We start from the raw sequence: 17,487 nt of genomic DNA on the forward strand, positions 1-17,487 counted from the left end.
GGATGAACCTGTCAGGTTTGCTGGTATGCAGTGCCCGCCAGGCTGGAGATATTTAAAAAATTCCAACTCTCAGTTATGTGGCATAGCCATAGTTAAGAAGTCACTCATTTATAGCCCTCTATCTTTTACACACAGAAAATATGATAGAAAAAACGGAGGGGAGGAGGGGGGGGGGAAATGACCCCCTCCCCCTAACCGTTAAGGTTTAATATACACAAAGAGTAAACAAGAATCATAATTTCATTATAAATATAGATATTAGTTTATAAAAATTGATGTCAATCATGCCTACATTTATAATGGATTTATCATCACTGAACAAACTTGTAGCTGACTAAAATAAGGATTTCCCATCCACCCCCTTTACACCATCCCCTCCCCTTCTACCGAAATAAATTCCCAGGACCAACAACCCCTAATTTGACACTTTGAACACTAAAATCGGACTACAATTGACATAGATACACTTTAAAGGGCCCAAAAAGCTAGTGATAGAGTAGCTGCGCTACTGAAAAATTTTCGTATTACTCTGATAAGTTGAGAAATGCATTCCCTGACCTCAAACATTCTAATTTGACATTTTGAACACGAAATTCGGGCTCTAAATAATTAAATCCCCTTTTTGGCTGATATGCCCCAATGTGCAGTGTAGAAAATATCAAAAATGTTAGCAAATATTAGGTAAATATTCAATATACAGTAAAAAAAAACTATTATTTGTTGTTGATTCAGAATGTGCTCAAGTTAAAAAAGGGCAAAAAAATTACCACTAAAATACTGACTCTAAAAGTTAAATTAAATTTCTTTTAAAAATCCATTTATTGCATTTGTAAAATTGTACATGTACAATGTACACATAATATGTACTGTACACAATCGTACTCTGTATTTGCCTGCCATTCCTCAAACAACATTTACACTTTGTGTAAGATGATTTTGGATCATTTTTTCCTTAAAAATTGCTATTCCTTAAAACAAGCATTTGTTACATTTTATAAACCTACACTATGAATTTGTGAGTTTTTTTTGCAAGCAAATTCGTTTTGGGTAACCTTTAATTAATATTTTAATCAAATTTTAAGAAAATATTTAAAATATTTTTAAAGTTTTTGTTATTTTAATTTAATTAAGTACTTTTTTGCTAACGAATAAGATAACATGGTTCTAAAACTATTGGTACCATTGTAATTAACAGTCCAATAGCCACTTCCTCTCTAGTTCTTCACCTGTTGTGTCATAGATGGAGTAAATGTTGGCTGCTGCTGTGAAACTTGTTGCTGGTGTCCAACCCCTGGCATACCTGGATCCTCCATGCCTCCTGCAGGTAGGCCAGAGCCGCCAGCAAGAGTAGGTCCCACTCCACCATTTCCGTTCGTGTTTGCATATCCTAACAAATATATATTTTATTTGGAGTAGATTTTATCTTCCATTTGCATATCCTAGTAAGGCTGACATCTTCCATAGATGAATGTTTGTCTGTTTTATGTCTGTTTGTCTATCTATTTGTTTGTCTGTGTGTTACAATGTCTGTCTGTTTATCTTCCTCTCTGATTGTCTGTATTTTAATGTTTGTCCATCTGTCTGTTTATTTCATACTGGTTGCTACTACCCTAGCCTCTCGGGAAAGATAGGATAGGTTAGTAAAATAGCTAAAACCACCTCAAAATATACATAAAGGGGGGGGGGGAGAAAAATCGACCCCCACGATCAATTCAAGTTTTAAAAGAAAAAAAAACCATTTTTTTTTGGGGTGGGTGTTAATTTTTTCTAAGGGCAATTTCTCTTGGGAGGATGGTTGCACCCTCCCCCAAAATAGTTATAAATCTTCCCAGAACCTCTGAGAAGCTACCCTGTACAGGAGAACCATATCGAATCAACATTATTATACCTGAGCTAATGTGTTGGTTGTCCGCCTGAACTTGTTGTCTGCCAGTCTCTGTCTGTTGTCTGTTGCTGTTTTCTTCGTCACCTTGAGGTGCTAGGGGTGATTGAGGAGCACCACTCTGTACAATTAATTTACACATTAGGATATTTTTTTCATTTAAAAATATTTCATATGCAATTTTATTTTTATAGATGCTTTTCTACGTTTAGGGTATGTGCGTCCTTTCATTAGCACGATAGATTGCTGAAAATTGATTCTAAGTAAAAATTTCCCCTAACCCCCTTCTTTTTTATCCTCTTCCTTTTAGTTACATCATAAAACAAGCTATACTCCAAAATTACTTTTTTAATTAAAATTAATGTTTATAAATTTCCTGTTGATTTGATGATCCATTATTAGCTGTGGGTAGCTGCTGACTGCTGCCAACTGTCTGACTACCACTTGGAGACTGACGTCCTTTACTTTCAGATGATGCCTAATAGATAGATAGATATTATTAGCTGCTGACTGCTGCCAGCTGTCTGGCTGCCACTTGGAGACTGGTGTCCTTTACTTTCAAAGGTTGCCTAGATAGATAGATATTATTAGTTGCTGCCAGCTGTCTGGCTGCCACTTGGAGACTGACGTCATTTACTTTCAGTTGATGCCTAGATAGATAGATATTATTAGCTGCTGACTGCTGCCAGCTGTCTGGCTGCCACTTGGAGACTGGCGTCCTTTACTTTCAGATGTTGCCTAATAGATAGATAGATATTATCAGATGCTGACTTCTGCCAGCTGTCTGGCTGCCACTTGGAGACTGACGTCCTTTACTTTCAGTTGATGCCTAGATAGATAGATATTATTAGCTGCTGAATGCTGCCAGCTGTCTGGCTGCCACTTGGAGACTGGCGTCCTTTACTTTCAGAGGTTGCCTAGATAGATAGATAGATAAATATTATTGAACTATGATTGACTTACTATATTTAAGTAGATTAAAACTTAAGACTATGGTTTATAAACTTTTTTGTGTGTGATTTACTTCCTTGTACTACAGATAATGTACTCCAAAGTCATACTTTTGATGTACTTCTATGAAATAGAATTGATGTACTTCCTATTACATTATCATGTACTATGTTTGTACTCTCTTATACTATTGACAATGTACATAAATGTACCTTTGGAGAAGAGGCTCCTTGTTGTACCAGAGGTGATGTACTGCCTTGTACTAGGGGTGATGTACTCCCCTGTACAGATGGAGAGGAATTGCCTAAAGAAGCTGTGGGTGGATTTTCAACCTAAAACAAGTGTTCTTAGTTATAACCAAATGTATGTATATAAATGAAATGGTCCATAATTAGGAACAGTTTGACTTAATAAGCGCATTTGGCTAAACGGTAACACATAACTTTTCGGAAAATGCGCGAAAAAAATGACCCCTCTCAAATCAAATTGATGATACTTTTCTTAACAACTTCTTAATTAATTTGTCTTATTTTGAAAGCGAATCTACAAGATTGAAATTATTATAGGGTTACATAAAAATATTTGAAGTCTAGATGGACAATCCACAGTGTAGGAACAAGCCGACCACATTTTTAAAAGCGAAACCTTTCTATAATTAGGGTCGGTCCGTCCGTACGTCCGTAACGGATAGCTTTTTTCGTTAATTTAGGCATGTTAGAATTGTCCTATCGATTTCAAATTTTGCATGGTGATTCCTTTAATAGTTAGGTACGATTTTGAAAACGTAGCAACTCTATAATCATTAAAAAAATGTCCGTACGTCCGTTTTAAACATGTTGATTTTTGTAACTTTTTTAACAACTAATTTTTATGTGATCAAATCATCCGATTGATCTAATTTTTGGTATATTGACTCCTGGAACAACAAAGTATAATGTTATAAGCGAAGCAACTCTATAATCAAGTCCTAAATATGTAGGTATGTCCATAAACATTATTATGTATAAAGCAGTTTTTCAACAAATTTACTTAGAATTTTGCTTCGAGTCTTATATATTTATATTCTGATTATTTAGTTCTGACAATATATAAGTGTTAATGTCCGTTTGTCCTACCGTTTCAGTGCTTCGCTTTTATGGATGTTGTCATCCATGTTGGTAATAAAGGGAAAATTCTTTGTTTTAAAAAATTCAGTTCCATATATTGAATCATATGTGACTGTCAGAAAAAAATAAAATAAAAATCGTTGTCTCCTAAAAATTCCTTGTGACTGATTGAACATCTGGGATAATAAATCTATTAGCTACACACAGTGTTTCTTTTACAGTATGGCTTGGAAACCGATTTATATTTGCTAAATTACAACTCTCGCCTAAAACCTAGCCCTAGCCTTCAGCCCCTCAGGGCTAACAAAACTGGTTTTAATCTTATAATTTTTCATTTTAATATCCGCGGAAAGCTGTCTATAATAAGATGAGATATAAACTATTAATCGATTCTATTTTTATATCTATAATAGTATGCTACTTAAAAATATGTATCTGTCTACACAACTATCTTTTTAACCCTTTTACTTGAAATATTCGCCTTGCATTCCACAAAAAAACTTTGGGACAGGCACACGGTACCCATAGAAAAACAATTTTCCCAAGCTTTTTTCTAGTTTCAACTTATCATTATAAGACAATCCGTTTTTTTATCATATCTAATAAAAGTTTATTCAATATTCTTCAAAATCAATATTTTCATTATTCACAAAGTTGTAAGTAAATATTTTTCTTTCAATGCTCTATCCCTCCTCCCTGGGCAAAACTAGGTTGAACTGTTTATTGACCCTCTGCATATGCAAGCAGGGATACAGGGATAGAACCGTGGCATACAAATTAAACTTGTGCCAAATTCTTGTTGACTTATAGCTTTGATAGATCATAAATGAGAATATTCCAGTTATGATTTTAATTTACATGCTTTGGCATGTTTACACAGGGGGGGGGGGGGAATCTCCTTACAAAATTGGTAAATAAAGAAGTAAATTATCAGAGGTGAAAATAAAAAAGACTCTGTAGCGATACAAAGCTATTCTTTAGCTATTGTAGGTCAGTACGTCTAATTGTCATTCTGTAAGATTAGGATCTCCTATAGATATTAGGTTCATGGGAAAAAAAATTTGTAGTTGATGGGTTATTTAGGTCAGGTAAATGTTAATGCTTGCCCCGCACGGTAAGGAAATTGGTCCCACAGGGTTAGATCCCCCCGCAGGGTTCTTTTTCTTTCCATTATCCAAATATTTTATCTTGTAGGAAGGATAGTAAAATAAAATAGGAATGATTTTTTTCTCGTTCGTAGAAAATTGTTGAATATTGTATACATTTTAAGTTAATAAACTTAAAAAAGACACTTAATAAAATTTTATGTAGGACTTACTTATTGCAAATATCGTAACCCTAATTCTTTGGGAAAATTTTATGCGGGATTTAAATACATATTATAAAAAAAACTCTTTCTATTCAAAAGTTTGTGCTTTCACTCAATCATACTTCTAGAACGCCGAATCCTCCCCTTTATTTTCAATTTGAAAACACCTGCAAGGGGCCTTATTATTACTACTATCCCTTCGGGACACTAACAACCTTTTCTTAACCTAAACTAAAATAAGCATAAAAGGAAGGATTAAATAAAAAATATTCAAGTTAGTTTTTGAATCTTTGTTTGTTAACGTCAAGTGTAGAAAATTTATATTTAGCATGTTTTAAAGACAGCTTTCCACGAATAGTAAAATGAAAATTTTAATATTGACCCCGTCTTAAAAAGATCCTTTTTTAGTATAACTTAGAACCGTTTCTCATTTGGCATTAATGATTAAATATTTTTTCCGAATAAATATTCCATATTGGTGAATATTTATGATATCTTTCTCCCTCTTGTTGTTAGTTCTTAATGTTTTGTCAATAATTTTGTTCACTACACAGAAGTCATTGCTCTCCCCCCCCCCCCCATCCCCCAACAGGACTTTTGCACGCATCTAAAGGGATAAGACAATTATGTACATATATCCCTATTGAAAATACACAAAATTACCCCTATTGTAGATCACAATTAGTGATTGAAACGTTCGGACAACCAACTTAATAGACCAACCAATCAAATAACAAAGAAAGTCCCCAAAGTTGTCAAGCCAATGGCTAAGAAAACGTTATTATGAAACTTTGGGGATAAGTGTAATAATCAGCCCAATGTCCCCTCCCTCCCTGGAACCTTTCCCTACAACCCTTACCTGAATGACGTTTTTGTTAGAATTTGTGTAGCAAAGCTGTTCTATAACTCTAAATGTCTATCTGTCAGTGATTTTCTTAATTTTTCCAAGTTTGTTAATTTCTGTAAAGAGCTTTAATAAATAAGGAAATAAATATTGAAATGAAGTAGCTTAAGTTTTTTACTGGGGTTAGTAGTAGTTAAGACATGTATTTTTCTCATATTATGAGCTTTAATTTTGTCTGTCTTACGGCTCTATGAAATTTGTTTAAAAAATCATTGAGATAGGTATTTCTAATCATTGGTATCTACAATATAAATAACTTTGTACGTTTGTATGTTTGTCTTACTTTTCTTACAATGCTCAGTAACTTATGGATGTTTTCGTCCTAGATACTAAAGTAGTTAGTTGTCCATTCCATTAAGATCTTATAAACGGTTAATGCATCAATGCCAGATTTTATTAAGTTTTTGAAGTAACTTTTTAAAATAAAAATATACTTTTATTGCTAACTAATGTAGATATGTTGTTTTACATGAAATGTCCAATTTTTATCATAAGTTTCATTCCCTTCTCCACAAAAATAACTTTGTTTTACCCTTTCAAAGGAAACTACGAGGAATTGATTTTCCAGTATGGCTTCGAAACCGATTAATATCCGCTGGATTAGAACCAGTTCTGAGCCATACAGAAAAATCATGTATAGTATTCGATATTTTGTATCCAGACTTCTAAAAATATAAAAAATGTACAATCATAATGTTAAAAACTAATTTTGTTAGCCCGTGACTTCGGCATCTCGGAGCTCACAAAACTGGTTTCTATCTTATAATTATGCATTTTTATATCCCCGGAAAGCTATTTATAATACGATGCGATAAATAACTATTCCAAAGAACAATAAATTTTAATTATACAGTATGAGTAATGAATTGAAATAAATCAATGTTTTAAATCATAGCGAAGTAGTAGATTAAAAGATAAAATAATCAATTTTGACTGACTTTAAATAGGTTTAATTTTCAAATAAAAGTTTAGTTAGATACATAACTTAATTTTAGGCTTTGTATACTTTGAATTATTAAGTATCTGCGCTTTTAAAATTGATATTGGGAGTTTCCCTCTAGTAGAATATTTCATGATTTTCTAAACCTATTAAAGTTTTACTTAAGAAAGTAACTTTTTAACATTTTTGTCGTTATAATTATACATTTTATTATGTTATAGCAAAATATTTTGATATAAACAACATTTTAAAACTGTCATTCTTATTTTTGTATTTTTTTCTAAATTTTTTTAATAATAAAAAAGTTCTTTTAAAAGTAACATGATGTCTGTCTGTTATTAACGAAGGATCTCGCTAACTGCTGGACCGATATTGTTCTTCTGTACAGTGCAGCTTATTATAGGTCAAAAAAAGGTTTATCACATTTTTGCGGGGGGGGGGGGGAGGCCCATACCTCCATCCAATCACTATATGCACGGTAGGACAAATACAAAAAATAAGACCTAATAATTTATAGGCCTATGTTCGCTATTTAGTACTGTAAATTTGGGGTTTTTGGAATCCATGAATGAAGCTAGTAAAGGTGGCGGCACAGATTATGACGTCAAAAAAATTAACCAATGAAAAGCCACTATAAATTTTACCATTGGTCAATTACAGTGTATACTGGCCTTAATTGGTTATTTTTTTTGACGTCAAAATCTGAGTTAGCCACTTTTACTAGCTTCCACCTAATTACCACATTGCACGGAATGACAAAGAAAACTAATTAGGATTGTGAATTTAGAGTTTTTAGAATCAATGAATAAGCTTTATCCTAACCAAGCAGTAAGCTTCTCTAAAAACTTTGGCTACAAGTAGAATTATCAGTCAGTTTTCCCTCCTCCCTGATATTGATAAGCTGCATCCTAACAGAAATCATAAAAATTTAATATAGGTATACCTTTAGGTATGAAGTATAGTTATTTTCGCATCGTATTAAAGACAGATTTCTACGAATATTAAAATGATAGAATAAAACCAGTTTAGTTATTCTCCAGGGGCCGAAGGACCAGGCTAACCAAACTGGTACTAATCTTATGATTTTTATTTTAATATTTGTGGAAAATTGTTTGTAATATGATCGGTACTATAATCATTTTTGTTCAGTAAGGCTAAGAACCGGTTCTGATCCAACGTATATATATTAATCGGTTTGGAAACCATACTGGAAAATATCTGTTTGTAAATATAGGCATCCCTATTTTATTTTCTCAAAAAAATATGTAAAACCTTACCTTTTCCATTTTGTGTTTGGTTTTTGGTTTACAGGGCGTTTTTTGTCTGTCCGTTTTCAGCCCTAAAAAAAGAAGAAAAAAATATAGAATTTTTGTATAAATTGGTTGGATTTTTTTGTGTAAGAGGCCATTTGACCCATAACTCTTTCAAAAATGCTTACAAAACAGGCCTTTTTCGACCTAAGATACTGAAACAGTTTCTTTACAAGCCCAAATAATCAGGGATATAAAGGGATATGACAATGTCTGATAAATTGTTGTACATACTCAAACATGATACACAAAATTATCCCTTCTGTAGATTTAAAATTAGTGGTTAAACTTTGGCCTCTCAACTTAATAAACCAACCAATCAAAATTCACTAATGTCCCCAAAGTTATTAAGCCAACGAATAAGAAAACGCTTTCATAAAAATTTGGGGACTAGTGTAATAAACAGCCCATTGTCCCCTACTTCCCTGATTAAAATCACATTCAAAGTGAATTACGTAAATCAGGTGAGAATATGAAACATTTTATTTAAATTTCGTAATAAATTTTCTCGTATTCATTCGAATCCGGTGGATAGGAACCGGTTCTCATCCATACAAAAAAAACTATGTCTAGCACCGTATTATATCCAGCTTTCTACGAATATAAAAATGTACAATCATAAGATTAAAAAAGTTTTTTAGCCGGTCTCGGGGCTAAAAAAACTAGTTTTAATCTTATAATTGTACATTCTATATCCGTGGAAAGCCGTTTATAATACGATGCGAGAAATAACTATTACAATGCTATTGTTTTTTTACATTTGTGATACAGGGATATAATTATGGTGGATAATTAAATACTCTCCCAAAATTTTTTGTTACCATTGTTACTTTGTAAGGTTAGATTTCCCTCAAATAATTTTAATCTATCATTCAAAAGTGAGGACTTTTTGTGTCATATTAGAGGAAAGATTTATCGTTCATTGTCCTATTCCTGTAAATTTTTTAGTACAGTTTTTTAACATTGCATCATCAAGTTAAAAAATTGGATCTAGTCGAATATACAATGGGCTGTATTTTCAATTACTTTAAAGGCTGCAATGGACAAATCTTCCGGCCATTCAGCCTACCATGGACCACCATAATGGGCCAAGTCCTGCAAAATTTCTTAGGATAGCCTCTTTATAGCTTTTTAAGGTTAAGGAACACTAACTCCTAGGATACCATAGAAACATTAATGACTGTTTAAAAGGACTCTCCACAGAAAAATCAACTTTGGATTTTTGAAAATCTAACCTGAAATTATTATTCTCTGTTCAATTTTAGGCATTTTTTGTTTTTGTGGCATCGCGATCGAAGCCCTTTGAAAACTTTGTCCGCCGCCTATTTGTACTGCCGCTATAACAATATATACTTCACTTTCCTCCACTCAATATATGTTCGCCGCTAAAGAACATTTGCTCCATTGCAACCGGCCGCTCTACGATTTATTCTCTTCCTTGACTGGACAATCCTGCCGCCTCCATTTTGTGTTCGCCTCCGCCAAATATAACTATCTTTTGCCGCAGTTGCCGCATTCTCCGCCCTTCTCCGCCGCTATACATTGCGTACGTAGCTATACACAACACCCCCAGCCTCCATTTAATTTCTGAACAAGGGAGAGGGGAGCATGTATTAAAAAGCGACGTACAGCGGAGTAGCGGCGGAGAAGGGCGATGAATGCGGCAACGGCGGCAAAAATAGAAGCTAAAAATCACTAAAGCAGCACAAATTAAATGGCGGGAGGATTCACTTAAAGGAGGTAAAAAATTTCAAAGGGCTTCGATCGCGTGGAGAGTCCTTTTAAAAGGGCTATCGAAAAAATTAAAGATACATAAAATAAAGCCCTAACCCCCCTCAAAAAAATTCGTCCCTTAATTTTAATCCCCGCACATAAAAAATCATTTTATCACATCACATATCCGACCTGCCCGCCCAACAAAAATGTATAATTACCTTATTCTTGATTCACTTTCTATTGTTTCATTATGAGTATAAAAAAGTTCTGTAAACAATTAAAATATAAAAATCCACGAATAGTTATTTATCGCATCGTATTATAGAAAGCATTCGGCAAATATCATGAGAAATGATAAGATTAAACCAGTTTTGTTAGACCCGAGGGGCCCGACCTTACAAAACTGGTATTGATTTTATGATTTTTATTTAACATTTGTGGAAATTTGTCTGTAATACGATGTTCTACATAATATTTCAGTATGGCTAAGAACTGGTTCTAATACGGCGGATATTAATCGGTTTCGAAGCCATACTGGAAATAAAGTAATAGACTTTTCTCGTATTCATTCGAATCCGGTGGACAGGAACCGGTTCTCATCCATACGAAAAAAACTATGTCTAGCATCGTATTATATCCAGTTTTCTACGAATATAAAAATGTACAATCATAAGATTAAAACCAGTTTTTTTAGCCGGTGCCTCCGGCACCTCGGGGCTAAAAAAAACTAGTTTTAATCTTATAATTGTACATTCTATATCCGCGGAAAGCCGTTTAAAATACGATACGAGAAATAACTATTAAATGAAACCCTGAAAATACCGTAAATTCGAGAATGCACATTCAATATATGTTATTAAATAATTTGATTAGCTATCTATTTAAATTTTTCTGTATACATATTTATCATATAATAAATAATTAATTTATAATAATTATTATCTTAAATATAACTAAAATTGATCATATTTTGAAAGAAATTTAGTGAAAAATAATAGATTTTTAGGTCTACTGAAAGAAGGGTTTAAGAATTATAAAAATCAGCTGTAACTTATTGATTTTATTTACTATATACAGTAATTATAATCTTTATATTACATAATAATAGTATAAAAAGTAATTAAAAAAATACTATATTTTTACGCAAATTTTAACTACTTATCTTGATTATTTATAGCACTTTTTGATAAAGAACTTAAATTTCACATTTAAATGAAATATAATGTCGAAATATAATTTTAAGTTCACTAAATAATACAAATAAAATCACCATCTACTCCGATCCTTAGCTATAAAAATTTCACATTAATCCAAAAAATGCAAAAAAAAATCTTCCGGCATTCACTGACCCCCCAACAAAATATCTCCCCCCCCCCCCCCCATCACCACCAACCCTCCCAAAAGAGGATATTTGACCCAGTTCCTGAGTGCAGTACTGCTGGCTCTAGTGTGTCTATCTATCTATGGATATCCAGCTGGATATCTATCTATCTATGTATGTATGTGTAGAGGTATCTAGGTACATATGTACAATACATGGGGAGGGATGGTATCACTGTGAATAACTATTGTCAAGCTAAACTCTGCGGATTTCTTCTTCGAGGTTAACCATACAACTTTCCCCCCCCCCCTAAAATTCCCCCCCCCCCCCGTAGAACGTCCCTACAAAGAAACGATATATTTTTCCATTTCATAAGCAATATCAAAAAGAATAAGGGTTGCATAAAAACGCACTGGATTATTGTCATTTTTATGGTAAAATAATGGTTGGACATTATCTCTAAGCGCAATTTGTTTACCTATTGAAGTTATTACTTAATAAAATTTATGATCAAATAAAATTAGATGTTTATCCTTTAGTTATTTAGACATAGTTGCTTAGTCCCTAGCCTCAAGTAAGGCAGAGGGGGGGGGGGGGGGTTAAATATATTGCTTAAGATATTTATAAAGCATACCTAGAAAACAATAGCATCAAACAAAAACATCCTACTACTTCATTTTAAAGAATGGTAAATTTGGTTAAGGATTATGTGTAATTGTATCTATTTAAATTTGAGAAAAAAATAGTTTTTATTGGTGGTTTTGTATATTATTTCCCCCTTCCTAATAACCATTTCCCCCCCTTTACACCTTCTCTTTTTATAACCATTGCCTTCATCACCTTCCTTTTTTCTTCTTTTGCATATCAAGAGTTCGTCAAATATATTTTTAAACAAGGTAATTTTAGTTCTTTTTCACGTTTTGAATATTCACATATAAAATTTAAGAAAGAAAACTTCTTTAATAAACAGTATACATAGAGTTTCTATTTATAACTTCACTGAAAACATAAAATCACAAAAAATACTTCACGGTCCCTTTAATGGTTACGGGGCGTGGGGGGGGGGGAATAGGGGAGGGGTTTAAATTCCCCTGTATTCCATTCAAACAATGTTAGGCTGGAGTGGGGGAATGGTTTTATACTTGTATGTTGGATCAATACATATAGAATTGTCAATATATCCAAGTTCTTCTGTAAACAGCTGATCCTTTCCCTTTAAATAACTCAAGTATCATACTCCCCCTCTCTCACAAGCTTCCCCTTTCCTTTTTTTTCATCGGAGCTGCTATCTCCCCTTTCCCCCCCCCCCTCTTTTTATTTCTCTCTCTTTCTCCGTTTCTTTTAACTCTGAACGGAGCTATAATATAGTTTCCCTGTCAACAAAAATTTCCCGTATTTTCGACCGAATATTGTATTTTAACCCTTTTATTAAAATATATTTTTTTAATCGAAAATTACATTTGTATTATTAAGAATCTATCAAAATTTGTTTTATCAAAATAACAAATTTGATAAACATTTATATATTTTTAGTTAATGTTCATTTATTTGAAATAAAAGTTTAGATTTATAAAAATTTTAATATAAACAAAAAGTCAATTTAAATTTGCATACAACTTAAAATTGACTTTTTTTTTAACAGGGAAATGATATACCTCCTTCCTATTTTGGTGCCTTTTTCATTTCACTTTCTCTTTCGTTCGGCGCCTGTCAGAGGCATAGAATAGAGGAGGGCGGGGAGTAGATTGAGGGGTGGAACTACCTGCTCACGGAGATTGGATGGGAAAAGGGGGGAGGCACCTCTGAGAGTCAATTCACGACACTCCTCAATTCAATCAAGAGTAATAATTTTCATATTGTTTTATTGATTTTTTTTGCTTTAGGGCCCCAAGAGGTCGAAAGAGCAATTTTTTCTAAGGCCATATCTCTTAGGGAGGAAGATTTACTTCCCCGTTGAAAATACATAAACCTTATAAGGACAAGTATACAGCTTCCCTTACAATTATAGATATTTAAAATATATGTTAACTAGCGGTTGCGCCCAGGATCTTTATGAATTTGGGTAGGTAAGGAATATGGGGGCATTAGAGTAGCCAAAAACCTTCCCAGGACCTATGTTAAGCTCTCCAAAATAGGAGAAGTCATTCAGTTCATTATTTATTGAAATTTCAAACATCAGACAAACAACCTAACTACTTTATATAATAGGATTAACAACAATTTTCGAAATTGATATTGACAGTTTTAGTTTTAGCTTGTTTAGGACTGGGGGTCCTGTGTCTTTCCTTTAACCTCTCTTCTATTTTACACCCTTGTACTTCTATTCCCCCTACACACACACACACACACACACACACACACACACACACACATAAACTGTCAAGCATAAATAGTATGCCCACCTTTGCTTTCCACCGTCCCTTTCTTTTTTTATTCTAGGGGAGGGGGGGAGGTGAGTGGTTATATTTAGCTTGATAGATAAAAGCCGGGAGGCTTTCTAAATTCGGGCGCTCACTAAAAACAGCTGAAAAATTCCTGTCAGAAAATGAAGCATATCAAAAAATAATCCATTCGATTAATTAGACATAATTATATAATGCTCTTTTTTACTTAACGATGTTTCAATAAGAAATTTCCCCGTAACTTCTTTATAAAATTATCGAAAACTCTTCAATTTTACAATAATCTAATCAATAAAATTCTTGCAGTATTGTATTCTAACCAATGAATCTCTAATTTCTCAATATCTAGTAGGTAGAGCTTTCAATTTTGAGGCGGGCTATTTAAATAAACTTCAAATGTCAAAATAGAAAAATTCGAGGATTTTTGCAATTATTATCTTTAATATGCGTCATTTTTTTAGGTGTGTGCGGATTGACTAAAAAAGTTTAAAAATGCAGAAATATGTATCAAGTAAGTATATTAGCTAAGACTTTGTAGTAGACAAAGTAGACTTTATTTAAGACGTAAAAAATTAATTGAGTGTATAAGGGGGCGTTCTGATCGAGGGGGTAATACTAATTACAATCCCCTCCCCCAAACCCTCAAAAACAATTGTAAGGTTTTAAGGTTAAAGAGACAACCAAAAGAATTGTAGGGAAGGGTGGTGTATGATTTTACTGGTTCCATTGGAATTCAGCCCACACGGGATTCAACCCATGGTATTCAGCCCATATGGGATTCAACCCACGGAATTCAGCCCACACGGGATTCAACCCACGGTATTCAGACCACACGGGACTCAACCCACGGTATTCAGTCCATACGGGATTCAACCCAATATATATCTATTTTTTTCTAAATATTTCTTTTTAATTTGTAAAAACAATTTTTTTTTACATTTAGAAAAAATATCTATGGAAATTTTTTTTTAAAATTAGAGAAAAAATCTCAGAAAAAAATATGAAAAATTGAATCCCGTATGGGCTGAATTCCGTGGGTTGAATCCTATATGGGCTGAATTCCAATGGAACCGATTTTACTCCCTATATTTTGCTACATGATTTAGGGCCATCGAGAATACATTCTTTTGAACCAGCCAATCCAAGAACTAATAGAAGCTAGAGTTTGGAAGCAACAAGAAAGTTTTTGTATGAAACTTTTGGGATATAAGTCTATTTTAAAGTCCATTGTCCCCTCCCTCCCTGATATAACACCACAACAATTATTTTGATAAATATTATTTATAAAAATCAATATTTCGCAATAAAAAGTAGGGTTGGGCCGGATACTTTATTGGCCGGATACCGGATATCCGGCTGATTTCTAATGCCTGATATCCGGCCGGATATCTGGCCAACATTCGATATCCGGCAATTTACCGGATATCCGGCGGGATAACCGGATATCCGGCGTCAAAAATCAGCCGGATATCATTGAACCGGATAGTTTTAATATCCGGTATCCGGCCGGATATTGAAAATGGCCGGATAACCGGCCAGACCAGATATCCGGCCCAACCCTAATAAAAAGTATAAGCCTTGTATAATTGTATGGAGAACAAGGACATTTAATAGCAATGGTATATACATGTACTAGCGGTTTCGCCCCTAGTCTATAGGGGCTTTGCTCCAAGAGGTTTAATCAACCTATTTTTGTGGTATTAAGATTTTAAAAGTAAAAAAAACTTTGGGAGGGGGGGGGGAGAATTTTTTTTTGGGGGGGGGAGTGGGATAGTCGAACTCCCCTTTTTTTTATTTTAGTTTTAAAAAAAAAATTTTGGGGAAGTAGCTTAAAGCCATCCCAGGACCAGTAGGTATATTCCCGGAAGAGTTGAGGCCAATCGGTTCAGTGGATACTGAGATCTTAAGCTTCAGACAGACGGACAGGCAGATAGACATCGTACTACTTTGTATTATAGATAAAAATTGGATACTATTTAAACATGTTTGATTTTCTTGTTATTGCTACGCCACTTTCGGACATTAATATCAGATAACCCGCGACAAAATTATCACAGTACCAGTAGGTACATTCCCTGAAAGGCGCATATTAATCTTTTCGGCACGGAGCACTAAAAAATTTGCGTTGACATTATTGGATGTTTTCAGCTCCTAATGTTTTTGGCTACGCACCTGGCTGCGTTTTTTTAACCTTGGGTTTAAAATTTTCAATTTTTTGTTAGTAGTGGAAACATTACCTCAGTGTAGCAGTAAGCGAGATTTTGAAGTACAAGTGAACGGATATACAGACAGACAGACAGACTCAAGGGTAACAGCACTAAGAAAAGATGGAGAAAACCTCCAATAAATAATAGCCTAAAACCTACTAAGAAAATAATGTTACATATGATAATTTATTAAAGTGCAAACAATATACATTTATTTACAAATTTAACAGCAGTTTTCAATTAATGATTATCAAATTGAACTTTTATTGCCTAAAACTTATCAAAATATTACTTATATAGATAAAATATAAAAGGTTAAAACAAACTTTTTATTGAGAGATATATAACTAGATTACTGGTGCTTTCCCAAAAAGTGCCTATAAAGCCCTGATCCACCTCCCCTTATTTTTTTAATGAATTGAAAATATTGGGTGGCGTATTGTTTCCCCTATACCTAACACCTGGTAGATTTATACCAGTTGTGTCTTAACCCTGCGGGGCTAACCAGTGCTTAATTTGACCTTACCTGACCTAAATATAATAGTACCTCTAACATAACAAAACAAATATAATTTATTTAAAATATAGAGGGGGGTTTCCCTGCTCGACATGGCACTTTAATAGAAAACGCCGAACAACTATTTTATTCCATACAATTATTTGATAAATATTGTCGTTTTTATTTAAGATTTTTGTTGTTGAAAATGTTAAAGAATTATTTCTTAAAAATTGTACCTTATTCTTATTACAATAAACAAAGTTTGATCAACATAAACTCAGAAAATATATCACATTGAAATACAAATACTGACTATAAAACAGCTATGTATATTAAAATAAGTGAAAACCATAATTTTCATTTTTTTCTTTTTTCATATTTAGGTTAGTCCTTTATCCTGTGTAATACAGTTTTAAATGTTTACAACTGAATATTATTAAAACAGCACAAACTAATCTTCTCCATTGCTTCAATCTCAGACACTCCCCCTTTCTTAGAGGAATGGGGGGTATCCTTATATTAGCCAGCTGCGAGCATCACTTTAGTAGAGTACATGAAAATCTTGTGCAACATCCATTACATAATAATATCATATTAATTATATATGAATTAGATACTATACTAGAATGCCAGAGCATCATCTGAGGAAATATTTGGTTTCCTGTCCTCCTGTTCTTCTAATTCATCCTCACTACTGACGGCAAGATCATCATTCAGGTTGTGATCATCTCCTCGTGGCAGCTGCGGCACAACGACATCCTTTTAATTAGAACAATATTATTATTAGGGTTGACAATCCGAAATCCGTCCACTTATTGAATTCAGAATCCCAATCCGCAATTTAAATAACGGATTCGGATTGTTGATTTCTATGACTTTTGTAGCACTTAAAATTCTTTTATTTAAAATGTGTCAGACAAAAACCAAAAAAAATTCTATT

General features: G+C 33.5%; 3 protein-coding genes across 34 annotated transcripts in view; 1 reads left to right on the forward strand and 2 right to left on the reverse strand.

Annotated features, from left to right (window-relative positions):
- orb2 (cytoplasmic polyadenylation element-binding protein orb2) overlaps window positions 1-10,387 on the reverse strand; it is a 40,635-nt gene extending 30,248 nt beyond the window's left edge. For all 3 annotated transcript variants that reach the window (XM_080148797.1, XM_080148796.1, XM_080148795.1), the window contains exons 1-6: window positions 10,337-10,387; window positions 8,370-8,431; window positions 3,046-3,165; window positions 2,259-2,360; window positions 1,889-2,003; window positions 1,227-1,387 (exon numbers count right to left, since the gene is read on the reverse strand). In XM_080148797.1, the coding sequence (XP_080004923.1) occupies window positions 1,227-1,387; window positions 1,889-2,003; window positions 2,259-2,360; window positions 3,046-3,165; window positions 8,370-8,378 (507 nt within the window). In that variant the 5' untranslated portion in view covers window positions 8,379-8,431; window positions 10,337-10,387. The remainder of the gene's footprint in view (window positions 1-1,226; window positions 1,388-1,888; window positions 2,004-2,258; window positions 2,361-3,045; window positions 3,166-8,369; window positions 8,432-10,336) is intronic.
- fne (ELAV like RNA binding protein found in neurons) overlaps window positions 1-17,487 on the forward strand; it is a 183,032-nt gene that overhangs the window by 68,184 nt on the left and 97,361 nt on the right. The gene's annotated exons all lie outside the window — the stretch shown is intronic.
- The window catches only part of Taf1 (TATA-box binding protein associated factor 1), a 45,715-nt gene continuing 44,448 nt past the window's right edge, over window positions 16,221-17,487 (reverse strand). For all 5 annotated transcript variants that reach the window (XM_080148858.1, XM_080148859.1, XM_080148857.1 and 2 more), the window contains one exon: window positions 16,221-17,306. In XM_080148858.1, coding sequence (XP_080004984.1) covers window positions 17,169-17,306 — 138 coding nt within the window. In that variant the 3' untranslated portion in view covers window positions 16,221-17,168. The remainder of the gene's footprint in view (window positions 17,307-17,487) is intronic.

Source organism: Acartia tonsa, chromosome 14 (genome assembly GCF_053477335.1).
Source record: "Acartia tonsa isolate MP-2025a chromosome 14, ASM5347733v1, whole genome shotgun sequence".
Taxonomy (NCBI): domain Eukaryota; kingdom Metazoa; phylum Arthropoda; class Copepoda; order Calanoida; family Acartiidae; genus Acartia; species Acartia tonsa.